The 27,463-nt window shown below is 37.1% G+C and overlaps 4 protein-coding genes and 1 pseudogene across 5 annotated transcripts; 3 read left to right on the top strand and 2 right to left on the bottom strand.

The window, feature by feature from the left end:
* The first annotated feature begins 283 nt into the window (after positions 1–283).
* On the top strand, positions 284–7,527 carry LOC104765779 (presequence protease 1, chloroplastic/mitochondrial). Its single transcript, XM_010489540.3, has 19 exons — positions 284–929; positions 1,230–1,404; positions 1,781–1,955; positions 2,079–2,211; positions 2,354–2,424; positions 2,831–2,914; positions 3,029–3,119; positions 3,225–3,745; positions 3,821–3,985; positions 4,061–4,279; positions 4,371–4,498; positions 4,949–5,138; positions 5,729–5,812; positions 5,903–6,000; positions 6,163–6,427; positions 6,528–6,690; positions 6,783–6,963; positions 7,057–7,128; positions 7,226–7,527. Exons 1-19 carry the CDS (start codon positions 644–646, stop codon positions 7,365–7,367), a joined length of 3,243 nt encoding a protein of 1,080 aa, XP_010487842.2. The 5' UTR covers positions 284–643; the 3' UTR covers positions 7,368–7,527.
* Positions 7,528–8,640: 1,113 nt separating this feature from the next.
* Positions 8,641–9,494, top strand: LOC104767635 (soluble inorganic pyrophosphatase 1-like; annotated as a pseudogene). Its single transcript, XR_015591557.1, has 5 exons — positions 8,641–8,764; positions 8,850–8,878; positions 8,962–9,027; positions 9,124–9,231; positions 9,313–9,494. The product of XR_015591557.1 is annotated as a soluble inorganic pyrophosphatase 1-like (transcript).
* Positions 9,495–19,697: 10,203 nt separating this feature from the next.
* LOC147920348 (uncharacterized) lies at positions 19,698–20,936 on the bottom strand. Its single transcript, XM_087501028.1, has 2 exons — positions 20,008–20,936; positions 19,698–19,929 (listed from the first exon to the last, which is right to left on the bottom strand). The coding sequence occupies exons 1-2, from the start codon at positions 20,934–20,936 to the stop codon at positions 19,698–19,700; spliced, it is 1,161 nt and encodes a 386-aa protein (XP_087357154.1).
* Positions 20,937–21,069: 133 nt separating this feature from the next.
* LOC147920347 (uncharacterized) lies at positions 21,070–22,062 on the bottom strand. Its single transcript, XM_087501027.1, has one exon. The coding sequence runs from the start codon at positions 22,060–22,062 to the stop codon at positions 21,070–21,072; it is 993 nt and encodes a 330-aa protein (XP_087357153.1).
* A 1,853-nt stretch (positions 22,063–23,915) lies between these two features.
* On the top strand, positions 23,916–25,389 carry IPT8 (ATP/ADP isopentenyltransferase). Its single transcript, XM_010491632.2, has 2 exons — positions 23,916–24,521; positions 24,762–25,389. Exons 1-2 carry the CDS (start codon positions 24,010–24,012, stop codon positions 25,246–25,248), a joined length of 999 nt encoding a protein of 332 aa, XP_010489934.1. The 5' UTR covers positions 23,916–24,009; the 3' UTR covers positions 25,249–25,389.
* The last annotated feature ends 2,074 nt before the right edge of the window (positions 25,390–27,463 follow it).

Genomic DNA, 27,463 nt, shown 5'->3' with positions numbered 1-27,463 from the left:
ATCCATCACGATTTTTCAGAAAATATCCAAAAGGTACGACCAAAAAAACACAACTGTTGGTTGCATTTATTCGGATTGTTATTATTATATAGATTAATTTGAGTTTGGTTTAAATTCAGTCAATATTATTGACCTAGATAAAATACATAAAAAAAAAAAAAAAATTATGACCAATGTAAATTTGTAAACCTATATTTCACCAAGCTTAAAAGAAAAATCAACAAAAGAAGAAAACAAGATTTAAGATATTTTTGGGTCATAATATAATTGGAGGATAAGCAAAGTAGCAACACAACACTCAAGTCAAAACACATTTGGCTATACGAGAACCACGTTTCCTTTCTTGCAAATCAGCACCTCTTTTTTCATTTTTTTGTCTTCGACTTTAGAAAATGTAATTAGTACCAAAGGATTCAGAAAAATAAACTAAAAATAACATTTTAATGAAATAGAGAATATTTTTTCACAATAATTTTGTGTGTTGTACAAGAAATTAAGTATTCATTTTTCTTTTTTTTTCTACAAGCAAAAACAAAAAGCACACAGAGATAAAAACCTCATCTCTCTCTGCCGTTGGGTTTTTATTTTTACTTGCTTATTGCCTCTAGCAGTCTTCGCCGGGAACTTTTTTTTTCCGGTAGCTATGCTCCGAACCGTCTCTTGTTTAGCTTCGCGTAGCTCGTCCTCTCTATTCTTTCGCTTCTTCCGTCAGTTCCCTCGCTCTTACATGTCTCTCACATCATCCACGGCCGCTCTCCGTGTCCCCGGTCGCAGCCTTCGCCGGATTTCCTCTCCTTCAGTCGCCGGAAGACGTTTATTCCTCCGACGAGGTTTGAGGATTCCCTCCACCGCTGTTCGCAGTGTCAGTGGGCAGTTCTCTCGCCTCTCTGTTCGCGCCGTCGCCACACAACCCGCACCGCTTTATCCTGGTTGGGATTTTTTCACATATACTCTCTTTTGTTTCTTCAAACTCTGTTTGAAGTTTGATTGTTGAATGATTTGTTCTCTTAGTGTAGATTTCAGATTATATATATATATATATATATATATATATATATATCTCTTTGATAGACGTGGTTAGGTGGTGATGTTGTATTACCAATTTCACACCTATCCTTCGGATATGCTTTGTGTGATTAGGTTTTGAATTGTAGACAGGTGTGGAGCCTTTTTCTTCTCATGCTTTGTAACTTAAACAAATGTTTTTTTTTTTGGTATTTGGGATTCAGATGTAGGTCGAGATGAGGCTGAGAAGCTTGGATTTGAAAAAGTGTCGGAAGAATTCATCTCTGAGTGTAAATCAAAGGCGATTCTCTTCAAACACAAGAAAACTGGTTGCGAGGTGATGTCTGTGTGTAATGAGGATGAGAACAAGGTGTTCGGCGTTGTCTTCAGGACTCCTCCGTAAGTTTAGCTCATCAGAATTTTTTGTCTTTGTATAAAAGGCGACTTGAGTGTTTATTAGGTTGGCTATTTGAATTGGTACCTCTAAGGCTTCACTTCTGGAATTTTAACTAATCGAATTGGTCAAGTTTATTACTACTTATCAATTTTAGTCCTATAAAAATTTGGTCAAGTCATTTCGTTTTTGGTACTTGTAAGGTGGTTGGAGGTCACTAACTTGTTAGATTGCTCAACGCCTTGTTACAAAGACGATATGAGTGACTGTACATTCAGTTGATTTGACAAGGCAACCTCCTTGTCAAAGGGATCTTAACTTAAGGGTTGCGAAACTTTTATTGGATGTGATTTATGGATCACCGTTTTGTCTTTAATGCAGGAAGAATTCCACTGGCATTCCGCACATACTGGAACATAGCGTTCTATGTGGGTCAAGAAAGTACCCGCTAAAAGAGCCATTTGTTGAACTACTCAAGGGAAGTTTGCATACTTTTCTAAATGCTTTCACATATCCTGATAGGACCTGCTACCCAGTTGCTTCCACAAATACTAAGGTAAAATGAGCCAATTATAAAAGTCCTCCATTTGTTGTCCTGGAGGAGCTAACCTATTTCTTTCTGATATTGTTATCTAAAATTTAGTGTTTTTCTGATCACATTTCATTGCTACCTATATAGGATTTTTACAATCTTGTCGATGTATATTTGGATGCTGTCTTCTTCCCCAAGTGTGTGGATGACGTGCACACTTTTCAGCAAGAGGGCTGGCACTATGAGCTTAATGATCCCTCAGAAGACATATCTTACAAAGGTTTTTATTTACCAAGGATGCCTTTTTATAGAGCTATTTTCCTCTACTTTATAGTGTTTTTCGTATTGGTATTATCTTTTCGTTTATCTGCTATTTCATGTATACTCACTCATCCTATCTCATCGTTCATGCTTGATTTCAGGTGTTGTTTTTAATGAGATGAAAGGTGTCTATTCACAGCCTGATAACATTTTGGGGCGAATTGCTCAACAGGCAAGTTTTGGGTTTTGTTTACAATAACTGCCAGTTTCTCGAGAAATCTCTTTTAAGAGTTCATTTTGTAGTGGGTTGTAGTTCATATTGAATTATATGTGCAGTTGATCTTTTCTGATGTTTTATAGAGCACCTGACTATATGTGCATTACATACCATATTGGCATTGTGGATTTGTATTAGATTTAAATTGCCAGAGATTCTGAAGCTGAAGTTCACAACAATGTTGGTTTTGACCTTATTACTCAACTAAATGATGTAGCCATTTGAATTATAAACCTATCTTTCTTGAACATGCTGCATGGATATACTTGGTACCGAAAACATTGTTAGATAATCTGATATCATATATTCTCGAAATTGTGGTTCTGATGAAAAACCTTACTACTGTTTTCTCTTTTATTAGGCCTTATCCCCAGAAAATACATATGGTGTTGACAGTGGAGGTGATCCAAAAGATATCCCTAAGCTGACATTCGAGGAATTTAAGGTTTGTTTAAAGTTAAATTATTATGCTAGCATACTGGTATAGGAGCCGGAGCATAGTGGTATGTGTATCCTCTGATGCATAGTATATATATTTCTTGTGATGGGAAATTTTTAGGAGTTCCATCGTCAGTATTATCACCCAAGCAATGCCAGAATCTGGTTTTATGGAGATGATGATCCTGTTCATCGCCTCCGTGTCTTGAGTGGTAAGGAGTAATATCTCTTTTTGTCTTATTAGAAATGATCTTTTTATTAGTTTGAGTTTGTTTTCTATGTTGATTTGGAAATTCATCTTAATCTTATATCTGCAGAATACTTGGACATGTTTGAAGCAAGTCCATCTCGCGATAGTTCGAAAATTGAACCTCAAAAGTTATTCTCTCAGCCTATCAGACTAGTTGAGAAATATCCTGTTGGTCGAGATGGTGACCTTAAAAAGAAGCACATGTTGTGCGTTAACTGGCTATTGTCTGAGAAGCCCTTGGACTTGCAAACTCAACTCGCACTTGGGTTCTTGGATCATCTTATGCTGGGGACTCCTGCTTCACCACTAAGAAAAATCTTATTGGAAAGCGGTTTAGGAGAAGCTCTTGTCAGTAGTGGGATGTCAGACGAACTCTTGCAACCCCAGTTCAGTATTGGTTTGAAAGGTGTTTCCGAAGATAATGTGCAAAAGGTTGAAGAGTTAATCATGAATACTCTGAAAAAGTTGGCAGAAGATGGGTTTGACAATGATGCTTTGGAGGCATCCATGAATACAATTGAGTTTTCTCTGAGGGAAAACAACACAGGATCTTTTCCTCGTGGTTTATCACTTATGCTCCAATCTATTGTAAGTTTATATGCATTTATGCGTACGTTTCTGTCTATTCAGGTGTCACTCCTTATTTGATTATTGGCTGTGTAGGCAAAATGGATATACGATATGGATCCTTTTGAGCCATTAAAGTATACGGAACCATTGAAGGCCTTGAAAACCAGAATAGCTAAGGAGGGATCCAAGGCTGTCTTTTCCCCACTGATAGAGCAGTTTATTTTAAACAACTCGCATCGTGTTACCATAGAGATGCAGGTATTCTTCTTTTACAAGTTTCCCATTGCAATTTACTGTTTCTTAGGTTTCGTGCTAAAACCTAGTTTTTGTCAGCCTGATCCCGAAAAAGCAACTCAAGAGGAAGTGGAAGAGAAAAATATCTTGGAAAAAGTTAAAGCAAGTATGACAGAAGAAGATCTTGCAGAGCTAGCGCGTGCTACAGAGGAGCTGAAATTGAAACAAGAAACTCCTGACCCTCCTGAAGCACTGAGATGTGTCCCAAGTTTGAACTTAAGTGACATTCCAAAAGAACCTACTTATGTTCCCACTGAGGTAATCATTTTTGCTAGCCTTTGCTCCTGTTGTATTTCCTTACATTTTCCAAGCTTGAGAATTTTACTGATCTGAAAGTTATAAACAATAGGTTGGAAATATCAACGGTGTGAAGGTTTTGCGGCATGACCTTTTCACAAATGATATTATCTACGCTGAAGTTGTCTTTGATATGGGTTCGCTGAAACATGAGCTTCTTCCGCTAGTACCACTTTTCTGGTATGATTTAAGCTTTCTTATGATTTTCTTTTAAGTTTTTTGCCAAGTTTTTCCACAAAGGTGTGTGGTGGAAATACTAATGAAAATTTTTTGCTAGATTCTCCCATGCATTTTATGTTTACTCCCGAATTTCCTGATAACTTATATTTAAGATCCCAATGCTAACTATTCTTCATAGCTTCTGTGTAATTTCTTTGATTCGTTTGATTGGCCTTCTGCTTTATGCCAAAACTCGCATACTATAGTTCTATAGTTTGTTCACTAAAAACAATGTTGACTGTTTCTGGTGTGATATCTTTATCAGGGTAATTCATGGTGCTTGATTTTCAAAAGCATAGGAAATTTTCGTCTTTTAGAAAGTAGTGATTACTTTAGCAGCTGTCGTAGTGAATGTTTTGTTTGCTATTATAAATAGATTTTAACTCTGATAAAAATTGTTTTTTTTGACAGTCAATCATTACTGGAGATGGGCACAAAAGATTTGACTTTTGTGCAACTTAATCAGTTGATTGGAAGGAAAACGGGAGGGATATCAGTTTATCCCCTTACATCATCAGTGAGGGGTAAGGAGGAACCATGCAGCAAAATTATCGTACGTGGAAAATCCATGGCTGGACGTGCTGAAGACCTTTTTAACCTGGTACTTTGTCATTTCCTTGCTTTAGATTATGGCATTGTTCTCTAGATATATGTATGTTGGGATATGGGATATGTAGAGCTGACTACCTGATAGATCATGTTTCTTGGGTCTCCAAGAGATATAGTGCAGCTGTTAATTTCTGCTGCATCCTATAGATAGTTTGCTTAATGTGTTTTACCAACTTCCTTGTCTCCATGTTCAATGTATGTTGAGTTATGGGATGTGTAGAGATGTCCACCTGATGTCCACCTAATGTATGTTCTGTATATCTTTATTTTTCCTTTTTTACAAAATACAAAAGTGCTGCTTCTCTCATCTCTTTGCCCGTGTCTATTTTTTCTCTAATAGGTACTTGATATATTCTCTGTATTTCCTATGAGTGTACTGAATTATCGTACACAGCGACTCTGACTAGAAAACTGGTTTTGTCTGTTAATATATATATATAATGTAACCTTAGAAAATTTATCCAATGCCTTTCATGAAATACAATCATGGTCCAACTAAACATTTCTTCAGACCCATATATTGTTTAAGTTCTGTTGAACTTATTGGTTGACTTTTATTTTGTTGCTTTTCTCTTGCTGCAGATGAATTGCTTATTGCAAGAGGTTCAATTTACAGATCAGCAGCGGTTTAAACAATTTGTCTCTCAAAGCAGAGCACGGATGGAGGTATGCACTGTAGTAGAGTTTTGTTATTCTCCCCTTTGCATGATAAGTGGAACTTGAAAGTTGTAGTATAAACATCACTTTTGCATGCAGAACCGATTGAGGGGAAGTGGGCATGGAATTGCTGCGGCGAGGATGGATGCAATGTTGAACATTGCTGGATGGATGTCTGAACAGATGGGTGGTCTCAGGTTGGAACTTGAGAATTCTTTATTTGACTTTTAATTTACCCCTTCTTTATATCCTATTCTCTTTTTAGTGTGGATCGTTATTGAGAATGAATGTAGAGTTATCCTCCATTACTATTTTGAGACAATAAGAACCTAACAAAGTTGAGCATCTCTGTTTTGTAGTTATCTTGAATTTTTACATACTCTTGAAAAGAAAGTGGATGAAGATTGGGAAGGGATTTCATCCTCACTTAAGGAGATCAGAAGATCTCTCCTTGCCAAGAATGGTTGCATAGTTAATATGACTGCTGATGGGAAGTCTCTCACCAACGTTGAAAAATCTGTTGCGAAATTTCTAGATTTACTCCCTGAGAACCCATCTGGTGGGCTTGTCACTTGGGATGGTCGACTTCCTCTGAGAAATGAAGCTATTGTCATACCAACACAGGTAAAAAAAAGAAAAGGAAGTCGCTTTATATAGAATAGTAGAATCTGGTTGGGTTTTGGGTTTTCGATGTAGTAAACTCGCATTCTTACTCGCTTTGCAGGTTAACTATGTTGGAAAAGCAGGTAACATATACGGCACCGGGTATGAACTTGACGGCAGTGCATATGTTATATCAAAGCATATTAGCAATACATGGTTATGGGACCGTGTTCGTGTAAGCGGTGGTGCATATGGAGGTTTCTGTGATTTCGATTCGCATTCAGGTAAAAAACTGCTTCTTACGTTCTTGAATGTTAAAAAGATTTGTTGTCCTAACATATTCTAATAATATTAACCTGATCTCCTTTTGTTTCAGGGGTGTTTTCTTACTTATCGTACCGAGATCCAAACTTGTTGAAGACACTTGACATATATGATGGAACTGGAGATTTCTTACGTGGCCTTGACGTGGATCAAGAAACACTCACTAAAGCTATTATTGGAACCATCGGTGATGTTGATTCATACCAATTACCTGATGCCAAAGGTTATAGCAGGTAAATGATTTTATTATACTTTCATTTGTCTGACCATTTAAACTAAGAATAACGGATCCTGAACCAAATTCTGTCAAATCTCTTTTCTCCCAGTTTGTTGAGGCATTTACTTGGGGTAACTGACGAAGAACGACAAAGAAAGCGTGAGGAGATATTAACAACAAGGTTGGATAACTAACGACATTCTATCGATTAATTATTGTTTTGCAGACTAATTGACTGTGTTAACTGGCTTTTTAATCTTCTTGTTTGCTCTCCACAGTTTGAAGGACTTCAAGAATTTCGCAGAGGCAATTGATGCGGTTAGAGATAAAGGTGTCGCGGTGGCTGTGGCATCTGCAGAAGACATTGATGCAGCCAACAATGCACGATCTAACTTTTTCGAGGTGAAGAAAGCTCTCTAAATGGATATGGACAACTTTTACAATAATACTTGCGATTGAGAATCTCGTTATATTTCTCTTTGGTTTCTCTACTGGAGTCAATGTCTTTGATCTCAAAGCTAATATTAAATGTCCAATGCATTATGAATTTTCACAGTAAATGAAGCATTTTCACCGTCAACCCAAAGATCATTTTACTCGTTTTTCTTCCCTATCCGAATTGCCTCTATGAACAATCTTAAATTTGAAAATATAATTTAAAAAGAATTACTCAAATGTTATCCAAAAGTTGGTTTATTACTCATATCTATAAATCTTCTAAATATTACTCAAATGTTTAGTGCCTTGGTGTAATTACAATTTACCCTTTGGTTTAGTTTTTCGATTTTGAGTAAAAAAATAAAAAAAAATACACATCAGCAAATTAAAATACACATCATTTTCGATTTTTCACATCACTAGACAGTTTTTTTTCAGAATCGACAATTGATTTTTCTTGTTTATATCAAAGAGGAAAACAAACAGTTTCCACTGTTCATAGCCCCAAAAAAAAAACACCTCTCTCTCGTCGTCTCTCGTTGATTTTGTTATCATTGTTCTTGAGCAGACAAATAAAAAGAAAAGCCTCTTCGTTTGAATCCCACACACAGAGATCTAATTATTGTTTCCCCTTGGTAAAGGTTAAGACTTTGTTCTCTCTCTTGCTTCTTCGAGTAGTTTCATATTCCCTTTCAATTTTTTCAAGTTTTATGTAACTGGGTATTTCTCGTTTACTCTCTAATACTATACGATTCTTGGTCTGAACTTGTAAACTATTCAACCCTAATGCCTTTTATTCACAAATATATACACCTTACCTAAAACGCTTAGTTACAAAATATTACAATAGACCAACGCTCGTCACTCCTTTCTTTCCTCTCCCAAGAGTTTCTTCATCCCTTGCGATACAAAAAATATCGGCTGTTTCGATCCAAAGGTACGTTTTTTCTCCTAAAAATCGTCAAAGTTGGATGCTTTTTGATGTTTAATCTACTGGGTATTGCTTCAAATCTCAATCGACTTTAGAAAGAGAAAAAAAAGTTGAACAGATTTGGCGTAGATCTTTTAGTTATCGATACATTATATCAATAGAAACGTATATCTTAATTTTGGTATTATCGATCTTAAATCTGCTCTAAAAAGATTGTTTTTCTCTTGTGGGGTCTGATTCTGCAATAAATTTGGTATTTTTGATTCGATTGATACTCTCTCTGCACCAATTTTGAGTTTTTGATTCGTAACGTTTTGAAAACAGATGAGTGAAGAAGGGAACGAAGACCAGAAGCTGCAGCGACCTGCTCCTCGTCTTAACGAGAGGATTCTCTCATCCTTGTCAAGACGTTCTGTAGCTGCACATCCATAGCATGATCTTGAGATTGGTAAACAAAATCATATCTAATTCAGTTTTTTTTTGCATGCTTTTTGTGTTTTGTATTTTGGGACTAATTAATAATTTATATGTAGGACCTGGAGCTCCACAGATTTTCAACGTGGTAAGTTTCTTTTACTGTTTTGAGAATCTTGTTATGTGATGGATTCTTGAATCATTTTGTCTTTGGATGATGATGATGATTAGGTTGTGGAGATCACAAAAGGAAGCAAGGTCAAATATGAACTTGACAAAAAGACAGGACTCATCAAGGTTTGGTTATATATCAAGATCAATCGTTATTGTCATATATTATAATGGTTTTCTTACCGCAAAGTCAATAATATATTTGCATTATCTCTCATTCAGGTTGATCGTATTCTGTACTCATCAGTTGTGTACCCTCACAACTACGGTTTTGTTCCTCGCACATTGTGTGAAGACAATGACCCAATTGATGTATTAGTCATCATGCAGGTATAATTTATTTTCTTGTTTTCTTATAGTATGCACCAAACATTTTATATATCTATTAACAAATTTATTATCTTTGTGTAGGAACATGTCCTTCCCGGTTGTTTCCTGCGTGCCAGAGCCATTGGATTAATGCCTATGATTGATCACATATTTCTCGTTTACTCTCTAATAATATACGATTCTTGGTCTGAACTTGTAAACTATTCAACCCTAATGCCTTTTATTCACAAATTTGATTGAGAAGGGTTTTAAAGTGAGACACTTTTGATGATTGTTGCTTAAAGTTTTGATTTTTCTTGTCAATTGGTGATACAGGAAGTGCTTTTATTCTTTATCAATTGGGTTTTTGGAGAAGCAATATGAGCTGTGTGATTGGATTGATTTTATTTAAACTAGTTTTGTTCTTCTCTTTTGTGAGCTTCGTGTCGTTTCATATTCTCAGTTAGTCTTTGCTGAACTTGTCATTTCATATTCTCAGTTAGTCTTTGTTGTCGATGTGAGTGTTGAAACCGTGAAAGTGGATGTTAGTTGTATCCTTATTCTTCTTTTTATGTTGGAGGTTGTTAATGCTTTCGTTTCTTAAACCTCTGCTTCGAGTATAGTTTCACTTTAGGATTGACATTATGAACATGCTTCTATCATCATATGCTCTGAGATTTGAATGCATGTGATTATATATTCTTTCTTTGTTTTCCGTAATTACATTATGAACATGCTTCTATCATCATATGCTCTAAGGAAGATGATGACCATTACGATAGTGACTCTTCCAATGGATCGTCTGCTCACGAAGAGTTTCTTAACCAGAATCAGATTTAAAATAGAATTCAAAAAATTTGTTTCCTATAAATTTTGTAAAGCGTTGCACATTATTATTATACCATCACGTTTACACTCTTTAAAGATAGTTCGTGACTATGCTCAGTTCGAGATGAATTGTACTTGGGTATGTAAAACATTGATTTGTCTATTTTCAAAGTTATGGTTTATTTACGGTTAATTTACGGCTGAGTTATATACTTCACACGGCTGAGTTATGAATTACGGAGTTATGAGATATTAGTACGTATTCTTCTTTCTTTCCTGGGTCTTTTTCTTATCAGATTCCTAATAAATTATGTAATTAAAACGTCTCTCGATATCACAAAAAGTGTTGTTGGGGAATCGCGAAAAATCACTAATTTTGTGCCTGCTCAGATCCACACATAATAAATACATAAAGTTAGCTTTTCTCACAATATATTATTCAAATTAATTAAAAATTTTGAATTCGAATTGCGAATAAAAGAAATAAAAGTATTTCTCAAACAATTGACTGATATGGCTGAGTTATCGACATAAACGGCTGACTTATGAAATATTTGTAAATTAGAATTATTATAACTCAAAATTAAAATATAGAATGAAAAAAATGAATATTACAATCATTATAAGCAATAAAAAGTAATAATTATAGACAAAGATTGATTTTTACATAGTCTGATCAAAATGTGTAAAACATTCAAAACATGACATGTAGGGGTTAGGGTTAAAGTTAGGGTTTGAGGTGTAGGGTTCATATTTCCAACATTATGGGTTTTAATATAACAGTTTGGTTTTGGTTATATTGTGTTTGGTTTAAGGTGATAATTTGGATATACTAATATAATAACCATTTGAAAATTTAAATTTTTTGAAATTAGTTTTCGGTTATTTCCGGTTATGGGTCGGTTAGATGAATATATAACCATAAATAATCCAAATGTTATCCAAATTAAGTGGATTAACTTAATATAACCGATAGCAAGCCGAATATAACCGTAATTAACCAAAAAAATGGAAAAAATAGTTTCTGGTTCGGTCGGTTATTTAGTCATTCTAATTTGAGGATTGACTGAGTTATGGTAAAGTTATGGCTGAGTTATGTAACAGATATATTAATTTATTATATACATTCTCGAGAATACAAAAAGTGTTGTTGGGGAGACGCAAACAATAATTATGTTTATTGTTAAGAATCACACGCATAATAAATGAGATTTTAGCGATTTTTTATTTAAAAGGAATTTAAAATTTGAATTTGAATTTTTAAATTTTTTTTTAATAAAAGTATTTCTCAAACAATTGACTGATATGGCTGAGTTATCGACATAAATGGCTGACTTATGTAATATTTGTAAACTAGAATTATTATAACTCAAAATTAAAATATAGAATGAAAAAATGAATATTACAATCATTATAAGCAATAAAAAGTAATAATTATAGACAAATATTGATTTTTACACTGTCTGATCAAAATGTGTAAAACATTCAAAACATGACATTTAGGGGTTAGGGTTAGGGTTTGAGGTGTAGGGTTTGAGGTGTAGGGTTCATATTTCCAACATTATAGGTTTTAATATAACAATTTGGTTTTGGTTATATTGTGTTTGGTTTAAGGTGGTAATTTGGATATACTAATATAATAACCATTTGAAAATTTAAAAATTTTTGAAATTACTTTTCGGTTATTTCCGGTTATGGGTCGGTTAGATGAATATATAACAATGAATAATCCAAATGTTATCCAAATTAGGTGGATTAACTTAATATAACCGATAGCAAGCCGAATATAACCGTAATTAACCGAAAATAATGGAAAAAATAGTTTCCGGTTCGGTTCGGTTTGGTCGGTTATTTAGTCATTCTAATTTGAGGGCTGGCTGAGTTATAGTTTATGACGGCAGAGTTATCGTTTAGGGTCTTCTCAATAATATGAAAATGTATTCTTCTTTTTTTCCTCGGTCTTTTGTTCTGTCAGATTCCTAATAAGTATTAAAACGTCTCTCGATGTCACAAAAAGTGTTGTTAGGGAAGCGCGAAAAATCACTAATTCTGTGCTTGCTCAAATCCACACGCATAATAAATTCATAAAGTGAGCTTTTTATCACAAGATATTATTGCAAATAATTAAATAATTATTATTCGAATTTAGAATTTTATTTTTTTTAAAATATTTCTCCAACAATTGAATATTAAAATTATTATAACTCAAAATTTAAATTTAGAATGGAAATATGAATATTACTATCATTAAAACAAATACAAAGGGATATTTATAGTCTTAGAGTGATTTTTACACATTCTAATTTGAGGGTTGGCTGAGTTATCGTTATTCACGACTGAGTTATGTAAATAATTAAGATAAAGTGATGGCTGAGTAATCAATATTGTGGTTGACTTATCGAATTTTATGGTTGAGTTATCATTCCGTAATGGCTGAGATATGGAAATAATGACTGATTTATATTAATATGAAGGTACAACATAAACGAAATCAAAAAAACAAAAAACACAAAATCATAGTTCGTAGTTCATAGTTCATAGTTCATATAGAAGACGACACGGAAATACAATGAAAATCACTTTTTGAAACCGACGTCATCTGAGCCAAATTCTTAAAACATATTGACCAAATCATTCCAAACTATGCTAGTCAGCATCTCGGGTTTATTGCCACCACTCGCCCATATCCTCATGAGAGCACGCATCTGGGATCTGAATAACGTTCTAGCCACCAAATTAAATTGCGTCCAGACCATTAAAATGTGCTTTGGATCCCACGTGTATTTACGCTACAATTAAAGGAAAGAATCGATAAGAGTATAGAATAATATCAATATGGTGGTTTGTTGTAGTGATCTTACCGCGAGGAGGAGAAACCACCGTCTCTTAAAGTGGAAGGGAATCAAGCGGTATGTCGGCCACACATGGTGCCAGTTGTGTTGAAGTATTCCTCCAATCGCGATAGAGAGAACGTGAAGGAACTTGAACCATGTAAGAGTGGTTTTGTCAACCCAAGAACCCACACCAAGGTTTAGAACCGGAATATTCTCCAGACCAGTGGCGCAAATGATCGCTTCGACATCTCTAAAAAACAGTCCATCGATATGAGGAACAACTTCCATGTCGATAGGAAGATGTCACAGATAGACAGATCTGTGATTTAGGAGTAGATAAAGAGAAACGAAGAATGAGATGAAAGAGAGTCATACATATGAATGAGGAGAATATAAAGGAAAAACAATAGGAAAACGAAAGCTCGCGTCTATTATTAGGTTAACTGATGGTTTCCCGCCAAAATATCGCTTTACGACTGAGTTATAATCATTACAGGAAAACGAAAGGTCATGTGACGGCTGATTTATAGTGAGTTATGGCTGAGTTATCACAAGAAACAATCTGAAAGTAAATGGATGATATATATGACTTTACGGCTGAGTTATAATATTTACGGGAAAACGAAAGGTCATGTGACGGCTGAGTTATAGTGAGTTATGGCTGAGTTATCACAAGAAACAATTTGAAAGTAAATGAATGATATATATGACTTGACGACTGAGTTATAATATTTACGAGAAAATGAAAGGTCTCGCCGATTCATGTGACGGCTGAGTTATAGTGATTTATAAATCCTTAATGGCTGATATATCGGGGTCGTCGAAAAAATCAAATCGGCTTGAAAATTCATCATCTTCTTCTTCGTCAGATGCTACTTCGACAGCTTCTTCTTCTTCTTCGTTCTCTTTGTCAACGATCTTACCATAATCAAAACAAGTGCCTTCAAATCCCCCACCGTACACTTTGTATGTAGATTCTACTTTCGAGTCACTGCTTGACCGAATCATACTTCCTCTAGCTCCACTAGTTTCTGTAGACATTTTCGCCAAAAACTCTACACAAAGACGTAGCTGATCGGTTTTCCATAGCCCCAAAAAACATTGCAATTGTCGATCATTGGAGACAACAACTGGTGGAGTATCATGCGCCATTTTTCAGTGCCTTGTTCGAGAACATGTAGCTCAACTTTAGCTCTTGGCTAAACGCGTCCAATCCGTAGTCTTCAAGAACAAGCTCCATAAGCTTGTCGTGTGTTGTGCCACCATCGATCTGCACAACTATACACCTTCTATCGTCGGTGTTAAATACATATCTCTGTTTCTTTACCCAATTACCGGAAAACCTAGTACCGGAACTGGATCCATAAAAGAAAATGAAGAACAAGGTGAAGAAGAAGTAGAAAGAACTAGGTGAAGAAGAAAAGTGAAGAAGAAGTATAAGATCAAGGTGAAGAAGAAGGTAAATAGTTCACTTATTTACCAGTTGAAGAACAAGAGTCGAATGACGTTTCGTATTTCCGGAGAAAAAAAAAAGATGACATGGAATGCTGACATGGATGTTGCGTCCGACATGGCAAGTCAGCCATCAAACAATTAATAACTCAGTCTATATAAAACTCAGCCATGAAACAAATTATAACTCAGTCACAACATGAAAAACATTACAGTAATTAAAAAGCAAAAAAAATTGCTGCCAAATTCAGCCTCTTCATCAACTGAAAATCTGTAACTCAGTCGTATCGTTTAATAAATCAGTCGTAACTGAATAACATTCTAGTAATAAATCTTTTGCTACTAAGTCATCCGTCGAATGGCTGAGTTGTACGATAAGCCAGCCTATCACGGCTGATTTGTACGATAAATCAGCCTATCACGGCTGAGTTGTACGATAAGTCAGCCTATCACGGATGAGTTGTACGATAACTCAGCCAGCCGGAAAATGGTAACTCAGCCGTGTCGTAGTGATAACTCAGCCAAAATTTTAACAACTCAACCATCGGGTGACAACTCAGCCGTAAGGACGGCTGAGTTAGAGCGTAACTCAGCCAGATTTTGATAAGTCAGCCGTAACGCTTGGCTGAGTTATGCTATAACTTAGCCAGATTTTGATAAGTCAGTCGTAACGCTTGGCTGAATTATGCTCTAACTCAGCCGTCCGCTCTTACTCAAATATTTTTTTCCATAACTCAACCGGAATATACCTATAACTCAGCCGCAACATACCTTTGTAATGCGTTACGGCTGGGTTATTGTTACACGTCAGCGTTTTTGACGTGGCGTATGACGTGGCAATGGTATTTTTGTAATTACGTTTTTTCCGATAACATAAAAACAAGGACACATTGGGTATTTTGAAAATAACTGAAATATTCTAGTAATAAATTTTTTATTTGTAGATTCTGGTAATATTACCTAATTTAGATAACATTTGAGTAAATCACCTTTAATTTATGTTTTCGTAATTATGAGTAAGTAAGATATCAACAGATACGACTCGATTTTTTCCCAAATTCGTCTTACCCCATCTTTCAAATTTATTCCATTTAGATTAAGTTTCTCCTTGAGATATGTTGTATGCATCGTCATCAAGTTTACGTTGTCATCGCACACAACAAATATTGCGTACGAATTGGTATATGATCTAATATTTATGCTAACATATAACACTGATTGGGTGAAAAAAAGAAGATAATGGAAAGGAGGAAAAGAAAAGCACTTGTCTACAAACTTTCATGTGCTGTATATGTTAATGTTACCACTAAAGAATGAAAGTATACAGGGAAACATTGTTTTCAGATTTGTAATCCTATAGAGAAACAGTCGCTTACAAGGAAGCATCGAACTTTGGATATCTTAGATCTTCTCCATAGAGGGTTTTAAGAGGGGTTTTAACGGTTTTGTAGAAGAAAAAAAAAATCTGTTAAAAAAAAAAGATAAGAGAGTCTCCCAAATAGTATACTCAAAATTGGTTTATGATTTTTGATCTCAAATTAGGGATATGTGATTTTTGATCCTCTGTCAAATTAGGGCTCTTTCAGGATATAAAATCAGCACATGTTTTATTTGTTTCTAGCTATATTGATAAGCTAGATGTCCTAAGTTCTGGAACTGATAATGCATTTTCTTGCAGCTTCACAGACAAAGCCTACAAGAAGATATCACTTCTAGCTGTTTAAGGTTGTCAGTGCCCAGATGCTCTCTTAAGTTTAGAATTCTTCAATCTCAATGGGTGCCAAAAGATTTCGGACAGTGGAATCGAAGATATAACTAGCATATGTCTGAAGCTAAAAGTTTTCTCTATCTACTGTAATGTGAGGTAGTATTCTGTCTGACTAATGGTTCCACACTTCTTGATTTTACAACATCAGACAAGCCTAATTCTAGATAAAATGTTTGACAGGGTGACCGATGCTGGCATTAGACATCTAGTGAAAAATTGCAGACATATCATTGATTTGAACCTAAGTGGCTGCAAGGTATCTTTATATATATCCTAGGAGTTTTATTCCTGATGGATTGTTGTGATTATGGCAGTGTCTTACACACATGGTTACCCCTTTCTCTTTGATGTTCTCTGTTTGTATTAAGTGAAGAATATGTTTTGGACGTGCACTAATTGATGGAGAGCCTAACGGACAAAAAGTATGGGGCTAGTAGCTGAAAGTTATAAAGAACTAGAGTCGTTGAATATCACCAGGTAAGTTGAAAATGCTACATTGTGATAGACCATGACACTCTTGGATAATGTCATTCTTCGTTTGTTGCTTGTCTATCAAGGTGGAAGCATGATTTCTTTACATTTTTATTAAAGGCTTATGGTATTTGCTTTCTCTTGCTTGTGGTTCTTTGATGATGCTCGTCTCTTGGGTCACTAGACTCGCTGAAGCACCTAAAACTGATCTAGATTTCTGGAAAATCTGTTCCCGGTAAAGGTTCTAACTTTCATTCCCGGTGTTGCTTGATAAATTGTCTTGCTTTTTTTTTGGTGAAACACGGGGGCAGAGCCCCCAACTTTATTAAGAAAAATTAACCAAACCTACAAACGTACTTGGCGCAACCATGTACGACCAGCAACATCCTCATGTAACAGCGGAGAAACAACATTCAGAACTAAAACAAAACCATGAAAACCAAGTGGTAACGTAAACACATAGTTAGCCAAACCATAAGCCAGAAGTTAGCCTCTCTATACACATGACGAAAACGGACTATTCAGTCCATAGATATAAAGTCGTAGTACAAACGTACCAGAAAAGACAAGGGATGAGAGTCCTCGATTCCGGTCAAGAGAAAGTTAGCAACTATTTCTGAATCCACTTCCACTACCAACCTCGTAACTTGCTTCTCCCAAGCCGTGTAGAGTCCATAATACACATCCCACAGTTCAGCCAATGGTGTCGTACAAATCTCAATGTTAACTGCAAAACCCCCACACCAATCCCCCATCGTATCCCGTAGCACCTCGCCTGCAGCCGCATACCCCGGGTTACCTCGTGAAGCACCATCAGTATTCAGTTTAAACCACCCCAGCTCTGGTGCCACCCAACCAATTTGCTTATCCACTCGCTGTCCCGTGTAACATTAGCATGCAAACTCGAATTAGCTAATGACACTTCCTCAGCAAGATCCTTCACAAAACGCACACGATCTCGACATATCCTTTTGTCCCCAAACACATTGCATCACCTCCATTTCCAACCCCACCAGACAGCCATAGCAAACATCATGGACCAATCCCCCTCTTTAGTCACTAACCCTTGACCCAGATTGTCATATACCCATTCAAGTAAGGATGTATCAAAAAAAACCTGTCGCTTGCTAGGCGGAAGAATACGGGACCATACCCCAGCCATTGCTGGACAGTCCCTAAGGATGTTTATTATAGTCTTAATGCCCCCACGACACACTTAACACACATCCGAGACACATAGATGCCTCCGTTTCCGCTCTGCATTTGTCATGATTACTTGTTGTGCAACTGAGAAGAGAAAAAGCTTTACTCTCTCTGGGGCTACCACTCGCCATATCCGCTGGTAGAACCTGGACATATTCAACCTTGGGACAGACTCCCGTGTTAAGAATCCATAAGCAGACTTCACTGTAAATTTACCCGCTGAATCTCCCCCCAAGCCAACCGATCCTTTGCTCCAATAAAACTATCCAACACCACCGTCATGAGCTCTAGTCGGACATGATCAGGCACAAAAGTTGATATGAGCGAGAAATCCCAACCTTGTCCATCTCTCCACAGCTCTCGAGCTGTGACTCGTTCAGAACCAGATGGCAATGCCCTGATAGTGCGATCCACAAGCGGCATACCAGCTAACCATTTATCCTCCCAGAACAAGATCTTCCTCCCATCACCCACAACCCAACTATGATCTCGACTCACCACCTCTCGTAATCCCACTCCCACACTCCTCCACGTGGAAGACCAACTACTCTTAGCAGACATCCAAAAGGAATCATGTACGTCCCCAACTTTGTACTTACCCCTTACGACCTAAGCCCAAACACTGTTCGGCGCATGTAACAGTCGCCATCCTACTTTAGCAAGCAACGCTTTATTCATATTCGTCGATGTCCTCAAACCGAGACCACCTTCACATTTTAGTCTACAAACTCGCTTCCATGCCACTAGATGTTGTTTCTTTTTCTCCGGCGTGCTCCCTCAGAAGAAAGTACAAGACACTTTATCCAAAGACTCTAGTACATTCTGCGGTAGCTTGATGGTACTCATAGTATGCACTGGAATAGAGGACAAAACAGATTTTGTGATTGTCAACCTACCCGCAAAGTTCAACATGCGCCCTTTCCAACCGGCCAACCTCGACCCAACTCTTTCTAAAACATCACCAAAAGTCTCTTTATTGATACGCTTATGAAGAACAGGCATACCAAGATACTTCCCCAGATCTTTTGTTAACTTTATCCCACTCTCCTCACTGATCAAACTACCGTGAAACATTATCAGAAAAAAAGATCTTCGACTTCTCAAGACTAACCTTTTGACCTGATGCTAAGCAAAACTCTCCAAAACACCCCTGATAATCCGAATTTGAGAGATAAAGGCCTCCGCAAACAGGATCAAATCGTCTGCGAATAGAATATGCGATAGCGTAGGTCCCATCCTGGACAATTTTATCGGCTTCCATTTCTTTTCCTGGATTGATCCTTCAATCAACTGACACAAACGCTCCATACATAACACAAACAAATAAGGGGATAACGGATCCCCTGCCTCAAACCACGCAATGGCTTGAAGGATTATGTCATTTCCCCATTCCAAAGCAGACTCATTGATGGACCACCAACGCACTGCATAATCCAATATGTCCATACTTCTGAAAAATCCACAGCCCGTAATGTATCCTTTAAAAAATCCTATCGTATCCTATCATATGCCTTTTCCAGATCAAGTTTCCAGAAGCTTCCAGCCCTTCACCCCTTTCTTGCATCTCATCGAGTGCACCGCCTCTTGCACAACAATAATATTGTTGGAACTTAATCTTCCTAGGATAAAACTTGTTTGTGTCGGACCAATGATTCTCGTCATTACACCCTTGAGTCGTCCCACCATAGCTTTAGTGATTGTCTTAAATAAGACATTACACAAACTAATCGGTCTGAACTGTGTAATCATCTCCGGTTTGAGCACTTTTGCGATGAGAACCACCACTGCATCATTCGTTTCCGGAGGTAATCTCCCAGAACTAAAAAAGCCAGAACAAACCTAGTAACAGAACCTCCAACCACCTCCCAGTTCTGTTGATAAAATACAGGCTGAAAACCATCGGGGCTTGGTGCCTTATACGGCCCCATTGCTCAAACTGCTAATTCCACTTCCTCCGCCGAGAACGGTTTATTCAAGGCAGCTTTATCTGCATTGGAAATTCGCATAAAACCTTCATGTGGAAGACTCTCGACAACCTCTTCCACATCTTGCAGAGAGTAAAGCCGTTTATAGTGTTGTACCGTGAGACTCTCTAACTCCACAGCATTTGAAATCCAATTCCCACCATCATCCTTAAGCATTTCAATTTGATTTCTTCGTCGCCTAATAATAGTGGATGTGTGGAAGAACGTTGTATTCCTATCCCCATGAACAAACTACTTCTCCCGAGACTTCTAAAACCATATAACCTCCTCCTGTTCTAACACCAAATCAAACTCATGCAGCAACTCTGCTTCCCGAAGAATCAAAGCATCAGTTTGATTATTATCCAAAAGGTCCTGCACATTCGTAATGTCACTCATCAACTTCTCTTTTATTTTCTGGACATCCCCAAAAACTTCCCGGTTCCATTTCCTCAACGTCCTTTGAAGCCCTTTAAGCGCGTCCTGAGTATTCAGAGTTCCATCCCACAAGTTTGATAGCAACTCCTTAAAACCCCGATGCGTCAGCCAAGCAGCCTCAAAACGGAACGGACTACGCTTGGGATCCACCTTCCTATCCGGAGATAACTGGACAAATAAAGGTGCATGGTCAGAGGCCAGAAAAGGGAGATGAGTAACTGAAGCTTCCTGCCACTTAAGTCGAGCATGAGGACAGCATAACACTCTATCCAGTCTCTTAGCAACATAGAAACATTCCTCACGCTCTTTTTTCCAGGTAAATTTATTGCCTTGGAATCCCATATCTATGAGAGATAAATCAATGATCCATTCACCAAAATCCAGTGAATCAGCCGACAGCCGACCATTTCCCCCAGAACGCTCATCTATCCTGACAATAGTATTAAAATCACCACCAATCAACACCGGACCATTCGCTTCCTGAACCACACTTTGTAACTGGTTCCATAACCCACTTCGTCGAGTAGTCGTTGGTGCAGCATACACCACGATCCAATTCACGACATCAACACCAATCACAACCTTCGCATGAATAAACTGGTTTGCGGACAGCACTATTTCCACATCCCCAATCCATGTCCTCCATAACAGCCATAAACCGCCATTCTGACCTACAACATCGACCCGAAATGAGTTCTCTAAAGCAAGACCTCGGCAAATCCGACTCGCGCGGACCCCCTCGGCATGAGTTTCAAAGATTGCAATCATATCCGTGCTAAATTTATTCAAAATATATCGAATCGACCTTCGAAAATTGGGTTTATCCCCCCCCCCTCCAGCAATTCCACATAATGCAATTCTTTGCGAGATACAGCAACACAAAAATTACCGGGGGAAACCGCTAAGCGACACGAGATCCCACTCCACTCTCAGGCAAGCCACTATGCACCTCCAATTGGATCGCTCGATGGTCCTCCTCCGTACCTGACAATACAACTGTATCATCCTTCAAGCTATTTGATCTCAATCCTAAGCTCACTTGATCCCCAACCGCTCCTGTAAAAGAACCCCCCGGTCTCCCAACACCGTCTTCCTCCACCCGTAACCTTTTTCCGGTGGCCGAAAGCTCAAGTTCCCCCTTTACTGGGCCATAAACCAATCCTCTTGTAGGCCTTGTAACTTTCAAATTATTGGACTTTGTCCCATTAGGCCCCATTCCCTTTTTTGAAGTTATCTCATTCTCTTTGACGGCCACACGCGCTTCCCGGCTACGCCCTTCACACGCGGCACCAAACACCATCGGCTTTGCTTGCACAGCACTCCTTTCCTTCCCCATACGATTCAGATTATTCTCATTTTCCTTATTCGCTTCAAAAGATTCATTCTCTTTCCTTACCGCCATACCTTCCATATCCACCTCAAGATTTCCAAACCTGTTAGAAACCGCAATAATGGCTGAGTTTCCAGTGACCGGAGCTTCCCGATGGGGATTATTCCCCTTGTTGGTTCCTCCTGCTATCGGTGGTGTAACCACTGGTGCCAACGGCTCAGTCCTCCTCCCTCGACCTGTGACCATCGTGAAGCCATCTGTGTCAGTAGTAGCCCTCCTAACCGGTGGACCTTCAGTCACACGTGGAACTAACGCCTCCCCAGAACTCTCCTTCGTTCCTTGGGGACAGTTGTGAAACAAATGCCCATACAAACCACACGCAGAACAAATGTTCGACAGTCCCTCGTACGCCACATAATACCTCTCCTCATTCACCATCATTGTACCCTTTAACGGCCGTCGCAGATCTACCTCTACACAAACCCTAGAAAATTTTCCTCTCACACATTGCGTTGTGGTAAGATCAACTTTAAGTGGTTTCCCCAATCCTTTAGCGATCGCCATCAATATCGGCTTATGATAGTAAGTCACCGGAAGATTGGCCACCCTAACCCAAATTGGAATGGTCACAATCTCATCCTTCAGCGGATCAAAACTGGGAGACTAATCTTGTACCATCAAAGAGTTACCAAACACTCGCCATGGACCTCCAGTCAACACAGCCAAATACTCCTCCTCCTTCTCATACCTAATCATGAAGAACTGTCTAGGTAAATCCATGACGTACATAGCCTCAGTCGGCTTCCACATCTCCCTCAACTTTCGACTCTAACACCGGTAAGGAAACTGAACACGCGAGAACTTTCACGATCATACACTGCTTCCATAGCCCCTGCATCGCCACCATGACTTCTTCTCCGATTGTAATCTTCGGTTCCCCATCCTCTGGTATCGGTATTCCTCCACCACTACTCCCAACTACCTTCCTCACCCACTCACGAGACGTATCGGCAGATCTCCTAGTGGTCGCGACCTTTCACCTAGATCCACCATGGTAGCATCCTTGTCACCTCCTTGCAAAACCCTAGGGTTCACGTCGTTTGCCGTCATTTTGATTAGTACAAAAGGAGTATTAGTGATATTAATTGATAAATTGTCTTGCTTTTGGTGTTTCGAAAGGGCTTAGTCTGATCAGTTCTTTGAGTTTGAATTTTGGAACCTGAATTTGTGCAGTAATCCTCTGATTCATCATTTTGTTATAGATTAGGTGTGTTAGTAGTACTGATGTAACTGTGTGATGATGGTAGTTTGATTGTTCAGGTAGCTTTGGCACATGTAGCCGCAACAGTGAGTATGTCGAAAGTTGCAGTGTCCTTCACATACATCATCAAAAGCAGTGAACCAGCCTTTAGCGTTCTCGCCTCAAGCCTCTTCTTAGGCGAGGCATTCCCTCTACCTGTTTACCTCTCTCTCTCTCTTACCCATTATTGGAGGTTGTGCTCTTGCTGCTGTCACCGAGCTCAACTTCAATATGATCAGTAATCAAAAAAAATTATTTGTTGCTTTGGATTTAGAAAGCCTGTGTTATTGGATGATTAGTGTTTTGACCACATGTTTTTACAAGTTCTTTTGTATTTTTGTGTTTCTACCACATATTTTTATAAGTTCTTTTTGTATGTTTAATAATTAATTAAATGCAATATTTTTCCATGTTTATAAAATCTTAAATTTTTAAACATTTATACTACTTTTATTCTATTTCAAATTTATAAATTTCAAAAAAACAATATTTTTAAAATTAAAAGACCCAATATTATATCTTACCATTGGAGGAGAAAATTTTAATTAAGAGATCTCCAAAATTCAAATAGTACATAAAACCCCCAAAATTCAAATAGGGAGCTTCTTCAATTGTGACCCCCAAAATTCAAATAGTACATAAGACCCCCCCCCCCCCCCCCAAATTAAAATTTCCCATTGACCTTGCTCTTACTTCCTAAAGATCCAAATCGATTCAGAGTCCATAATAAGAAGATTAATTAGAGGTCGTACTTCTTCAATTGTGTTTTACCACGCATGCAACTTTTTTTTTTTTTTTTTTTTTTTTTTTTTTTTTTTTTACGCATGCAACCTGAAATACACTTTATTGTGTAATTTATTTTGCTAATAATATTTCATAAGAAAAGGTACACCAAGTACAATGAAATGGTAACAAATCAATATATTCATGCAAGAGATATTACAAACTCAGTTATAATCTTTTAGTCTTCAATACCACTAAAAAGCAAAAAAATCCACTAGTATTTATATATGTGCCTAATTATAAAGAGACATATGTTGTCATAAGAGAACACAAGCAACCCAGTTTAATACATATAAATACCTTTTGATGTCCTTTAACTTTTCAAAACATTCTTTTGTTCTGTCTTGTTTAGGGTTTATAGCATTGGACCCATCAGCAGATCTAAGATAGATTGTAACCAGCACATTTCTCTCTTTGCATACTTAATTATGCAAGGACTTACGTCCACATTCCTCTCTCGTTCCCTCGTCCCGACCACTTCTCCGAGTCTACGACTGCGTCCACGATCAGCAGTTCCCATGACTGTCGTTTGCATGGACAAATCACGCAAGGAGAAAGTGGTTGTGATCATGGGAGCCACCGGATCAGGCAAGTCACGCCTCTCAATCGATCTTGCAACCCGTTTCTCTGGCGAGATCATCAATTCCGACAAGATCCAATTCTACAAAGGATTGGAGATCACCACAAATCAAATGAGCATCTCTGAGAGATGTGGAGTCCCTCACCATCTGCTCGGTGTGCTCCCTCAGGATGATGGCGAACTAACTCCCTCTGAATACCGCTCTTTGGCGTCGCGGTCCATCTCTGAGATAACCGCTCGTGGTAAGCTCCCTATTATAGCTGGCGGATCAAACTCCTACATTCATGCCCTCCTTGTCAACCGTTTCGACCCCCTAACGCATCCATTCTCTTCTAATACATCCATCTCTTCTGATTTGAGGTATGACGTACATCTCTATATATATGTATAGTTAATAGTTCGTCTTGTTTATATTACTTTTAACGTGTAAGTTCTCGTTTAGTATATATATACTGACCAGAAATGAATTTAAAATCTTAACTAGAGCACCTTTGACTTTTACAAGTGTACACTTCCAAATTGTAAACGTAAAACTTAAACGCAACTGGAAGGAGAACCTTTCTGTTTACACTAACCATTTGCGTTTGCACTGATGTAAAGGTACGAGTGTTGCTTCCTCTGGGTGGATGTCGCAGTCCCTGTCCTGTTTGAGCACCTCTCAAAACGTGTCGACCAGATGATGGAGTCAGGGATGTTCGAGGAGCTCGCTAGTTTCTACAACCCGGTATATGCGGATTCCAAGAACCGAACCGGGATTCACAAGAGCATAGGAATACCCGAGTTCGACAGGTACTTCAGTTTATACCCACCGGAGAGAAACCACAAGGTGTCCGAATGGGACCAAGCGAGAAAGGCGGTATACGATGAAGCTGTTCAAGAAATCAGAGAGAACACTTGGCTGCTTGCAAAGAAGCAGATTGAGAGGATCAAGATGCTTAAAAGCAACGGATGGGAAATTCAAAGGTTGGACGCGACGCCGTCGATTGGAAGCTCGTCAAGAGAGATTTGGAACAAGACTGTTTTGGATGAAAGCGTTAAGATTATGAAACGTTTCTTGGTGAAAGAGAAAGCTGGAGTTATTGGTTAGTTGATTTGAAAAACTAACAAAAATTAATTATATATATTATTATATTCTACACCGGATTGTTTGTTTTTATATTTCTCGTTAAAATCCCTTGTTATTTGTTTATTGTATTCAAATACTAGTGGAAATTTTTGAAGTTTAATATTCTTGGTTCGATAAATTTTTATAAAATTTTATTTCACATTGGATTTAATAAATTTGGAACTCTCTAAAATAGAAATACAAATGCTAAAATCCGCAGAAAAACTCTTATTATTGGAAATTTGAAATTTAGTATTCTTTATTCGATAAATTTTAATAAGATTTTATGTCACATTGAATTGAATAAATTTGGAACTCTTTGAAGTAGAAATACAAATGCTCAAAACCACGGGAAAACCTCGTCATTGGAAATTTTGAAATTTAATATTCTTTCTTCGATAAATTTTATTAGATTGTATTTCACATTTGATTTAATAAATTTGGAACTCTTTAGAGTAGAAATACAAATGCTAAAGACCGCGGAAAGATTAAAGAAAAAAAGTTTTTGAAGTGTTATTGGTCTATATGTAGGATTTGAGATCTATGACCAAAAGGTATTTGTGGGATTTGGAATCTTCCCTATAAAATTTTAACATCAAACTAACGGATTTTAAAATAATAAATTTTTTTTCCGGCAGATTTTAGCGTTTGTATTTCTACTTTAAACAGTACCAAATTTGTTAAATCTAATGTGAAATAAAATCTAAAAAAGAATTTATTGAACAAAGAATATTAAATTTTAAATTTCTAATGATAAGGTTTTTTCCCGAGGTTTTTAGCATTTGTATTTCTACTTTAAAGAGTTTTAAATTTATTAAATCCAACATGATAGAAAATCTAATAAAATTTATCTAACAGGGAATATGAAATTTATAATTTCTGACGGTTTTGAGCATTTGTATTCCTACTCTAAAGAGTTCTAAGGGTAAGTAGATTTCCCACATGACAAAATACTCTTCCACACTTTTGCAAATATTTTTAAAATTATTGTTAAAATATATAATCAACCACAACAGTTCTTTGTGGAAAACACAAATAAAACTAATGTCGTATGAGAAAAATATATTTCAGATTGTATTTGTATAGTGTGATATAGTACTCTATTCTAAACTAATTTTAAAGAAATCACTTTTCATTTTTATCTCGAACGTAGGTATCGATGCCAATATTAATTAGTGTGTAATAATCGTACTTCTATCAAATATAAGTTAAATCAGTCTACGGTTATATATGGATGAAAGACTGAGACTCCCTTGTTCGTCTTCTCAGGTATTAGTGTATTATCAAGACACGCCGAAACACAATATGATTGGTAAAAGCGTGTTTTCTCTTGCATAATTTGATGTGATATTAAGTAGTTGTAGTTCTACGGCCAATTGCAAGATTAATTCCGATTATTGTTGTTTAAACACTATGGTCATTGTTAAAAACGCATGCATCGAAAGGCTCAGTCATGCACCCTTCAAATAAATTATGACCACAAAAATACCAAACAGTAGAAAGATCGACCAGTTCGAACTTGGTCATATCATTATCATGATATGATTAAGTGGTAACAGAGACATGCAGGTTCATTTACTTTAAGATTCAGATGAATCAGAACTGTGAATTTATGAACACAGCCATAAGATGAGTTGCTGATCAGTCTCTTCAGTGGTCCTTTACTCCTTTTATCTTTGTAATCTGTAAGACTTGCCAAAGGCATGAAACAGGAAGAAACATAAAATTAAAGAAAAGTGTAAGATGAGAGACAGTTACACAGATCCCGACCCCAACTGAAAATAAAGCTCACCAACTAACAGTCTTCCTTCTGTTAAAAAAAAAAAAAAAAAGTGGAACCCCTAAAAGTGTAACTTTTACATTGTTTGACTTTTTCTATATGTGATCCGTAAGAAAACTCGAGCTCCTCGATTGACTTCTTCTTTTATGGCAATCAGGTGTGTGATCAGAAGAGAATTCTCAAGAACCAAGATTCGTACGTACAGCCATGTTTGTATATCATATTCTAGAGGTTAATTAATAGTAGAGTCTTTACTTACAAAGACTTTTTTTTTTCATCTAATTTAGAAATCAGATTTTTTTTTTCTTTTATTTTTGCAATCAAAAGTATTTACATTTTGATATAAAGTTTTGCTTCATAATAAAAAGATAACATAAGGAAATTTTTAAAAATATATGAAATTACCCTTATTGTTCT

This window comes from Camelina sativa, chromosome 19 (assembly GCF_030686135.1).
Source record: "Camelina sativa cultivar CO46 ecotype springtype chromosome 19, ASM3068613v1".
NCBI lineage: Eukaryota > Viridiplantae > Streptophyta > Magnoliopsida > Brassicales > Brassicaceae > Camelina > Camelina sativa.
This window is presented reverse-complemented; position numbering and strand designations above follow the sequence as displayed.

What these genes read in the sequence shown, in the direction of transcription:
- LOC147920347 (XM_087501027.1), bottom strand. Translation starts at nt 22,062, where the DNA reads ATGGCGATCGCTAAAGGATTGGGGAAACCACTTAAAGTTGATCTTACC.
- LOC147920348 (XM_087501028.1), bottom strand. Translation starts at nt 20,936, where the DNA reads ATGATTGCAATCTTTGAAACTCATGCCGAGGGGGTCCGCGCGAGTCGG. An exon ending in GAACAGGAGGAGGTTATATG is followed by an intron (nt 19,930 to 20,007) that starts GTTTTAGAAGTC and finishes CACTATTATTAG; the next exon opens with GCGACGAAGAAATCAAATTG.
- LOC104765779 (XM_010489540.3), top strand. Translation starts at nt 644, where the DNA reads ATGCTCCGAACCGTCTCTTGTTTAGCTTCGCGTAGCTCGTCCTCTCTA. An exon ending in CACTTATGCTCCAATCTATT is followed by an intron (nt 3,746 to 3,820) that starts GTAAGTTTATAT and finishes TTGGCTGTGTAG; the next exon opens with GCAAAATGGATATACGATAT. An exon ending in GAACAGATGGGTGGTCTCAG is followed by an intron (nt 6,001 to 6,162) that starts GTTGGAACTTGA and finishes TCTGTTTTGTAG; the next exon opens with TTATCTTGAATTTTTACATA.
- IPT8 (XM_010491632.2), top strand. Translation starts at nt 24,010, where the DNA reads ATGCAAGGACTTACGTCCACATTCCTCTCTCGTTCCCTCGTCCCGACC. An exon ending in TCCATCTCTTCTGATTTGAG is followed by an intron (nt 24,522 to 24,761) that starts GTATGACGTACA and finishes ACTGATGTAAAG; the next exon opens with GTACGAGTGTTGCTTCCTCT.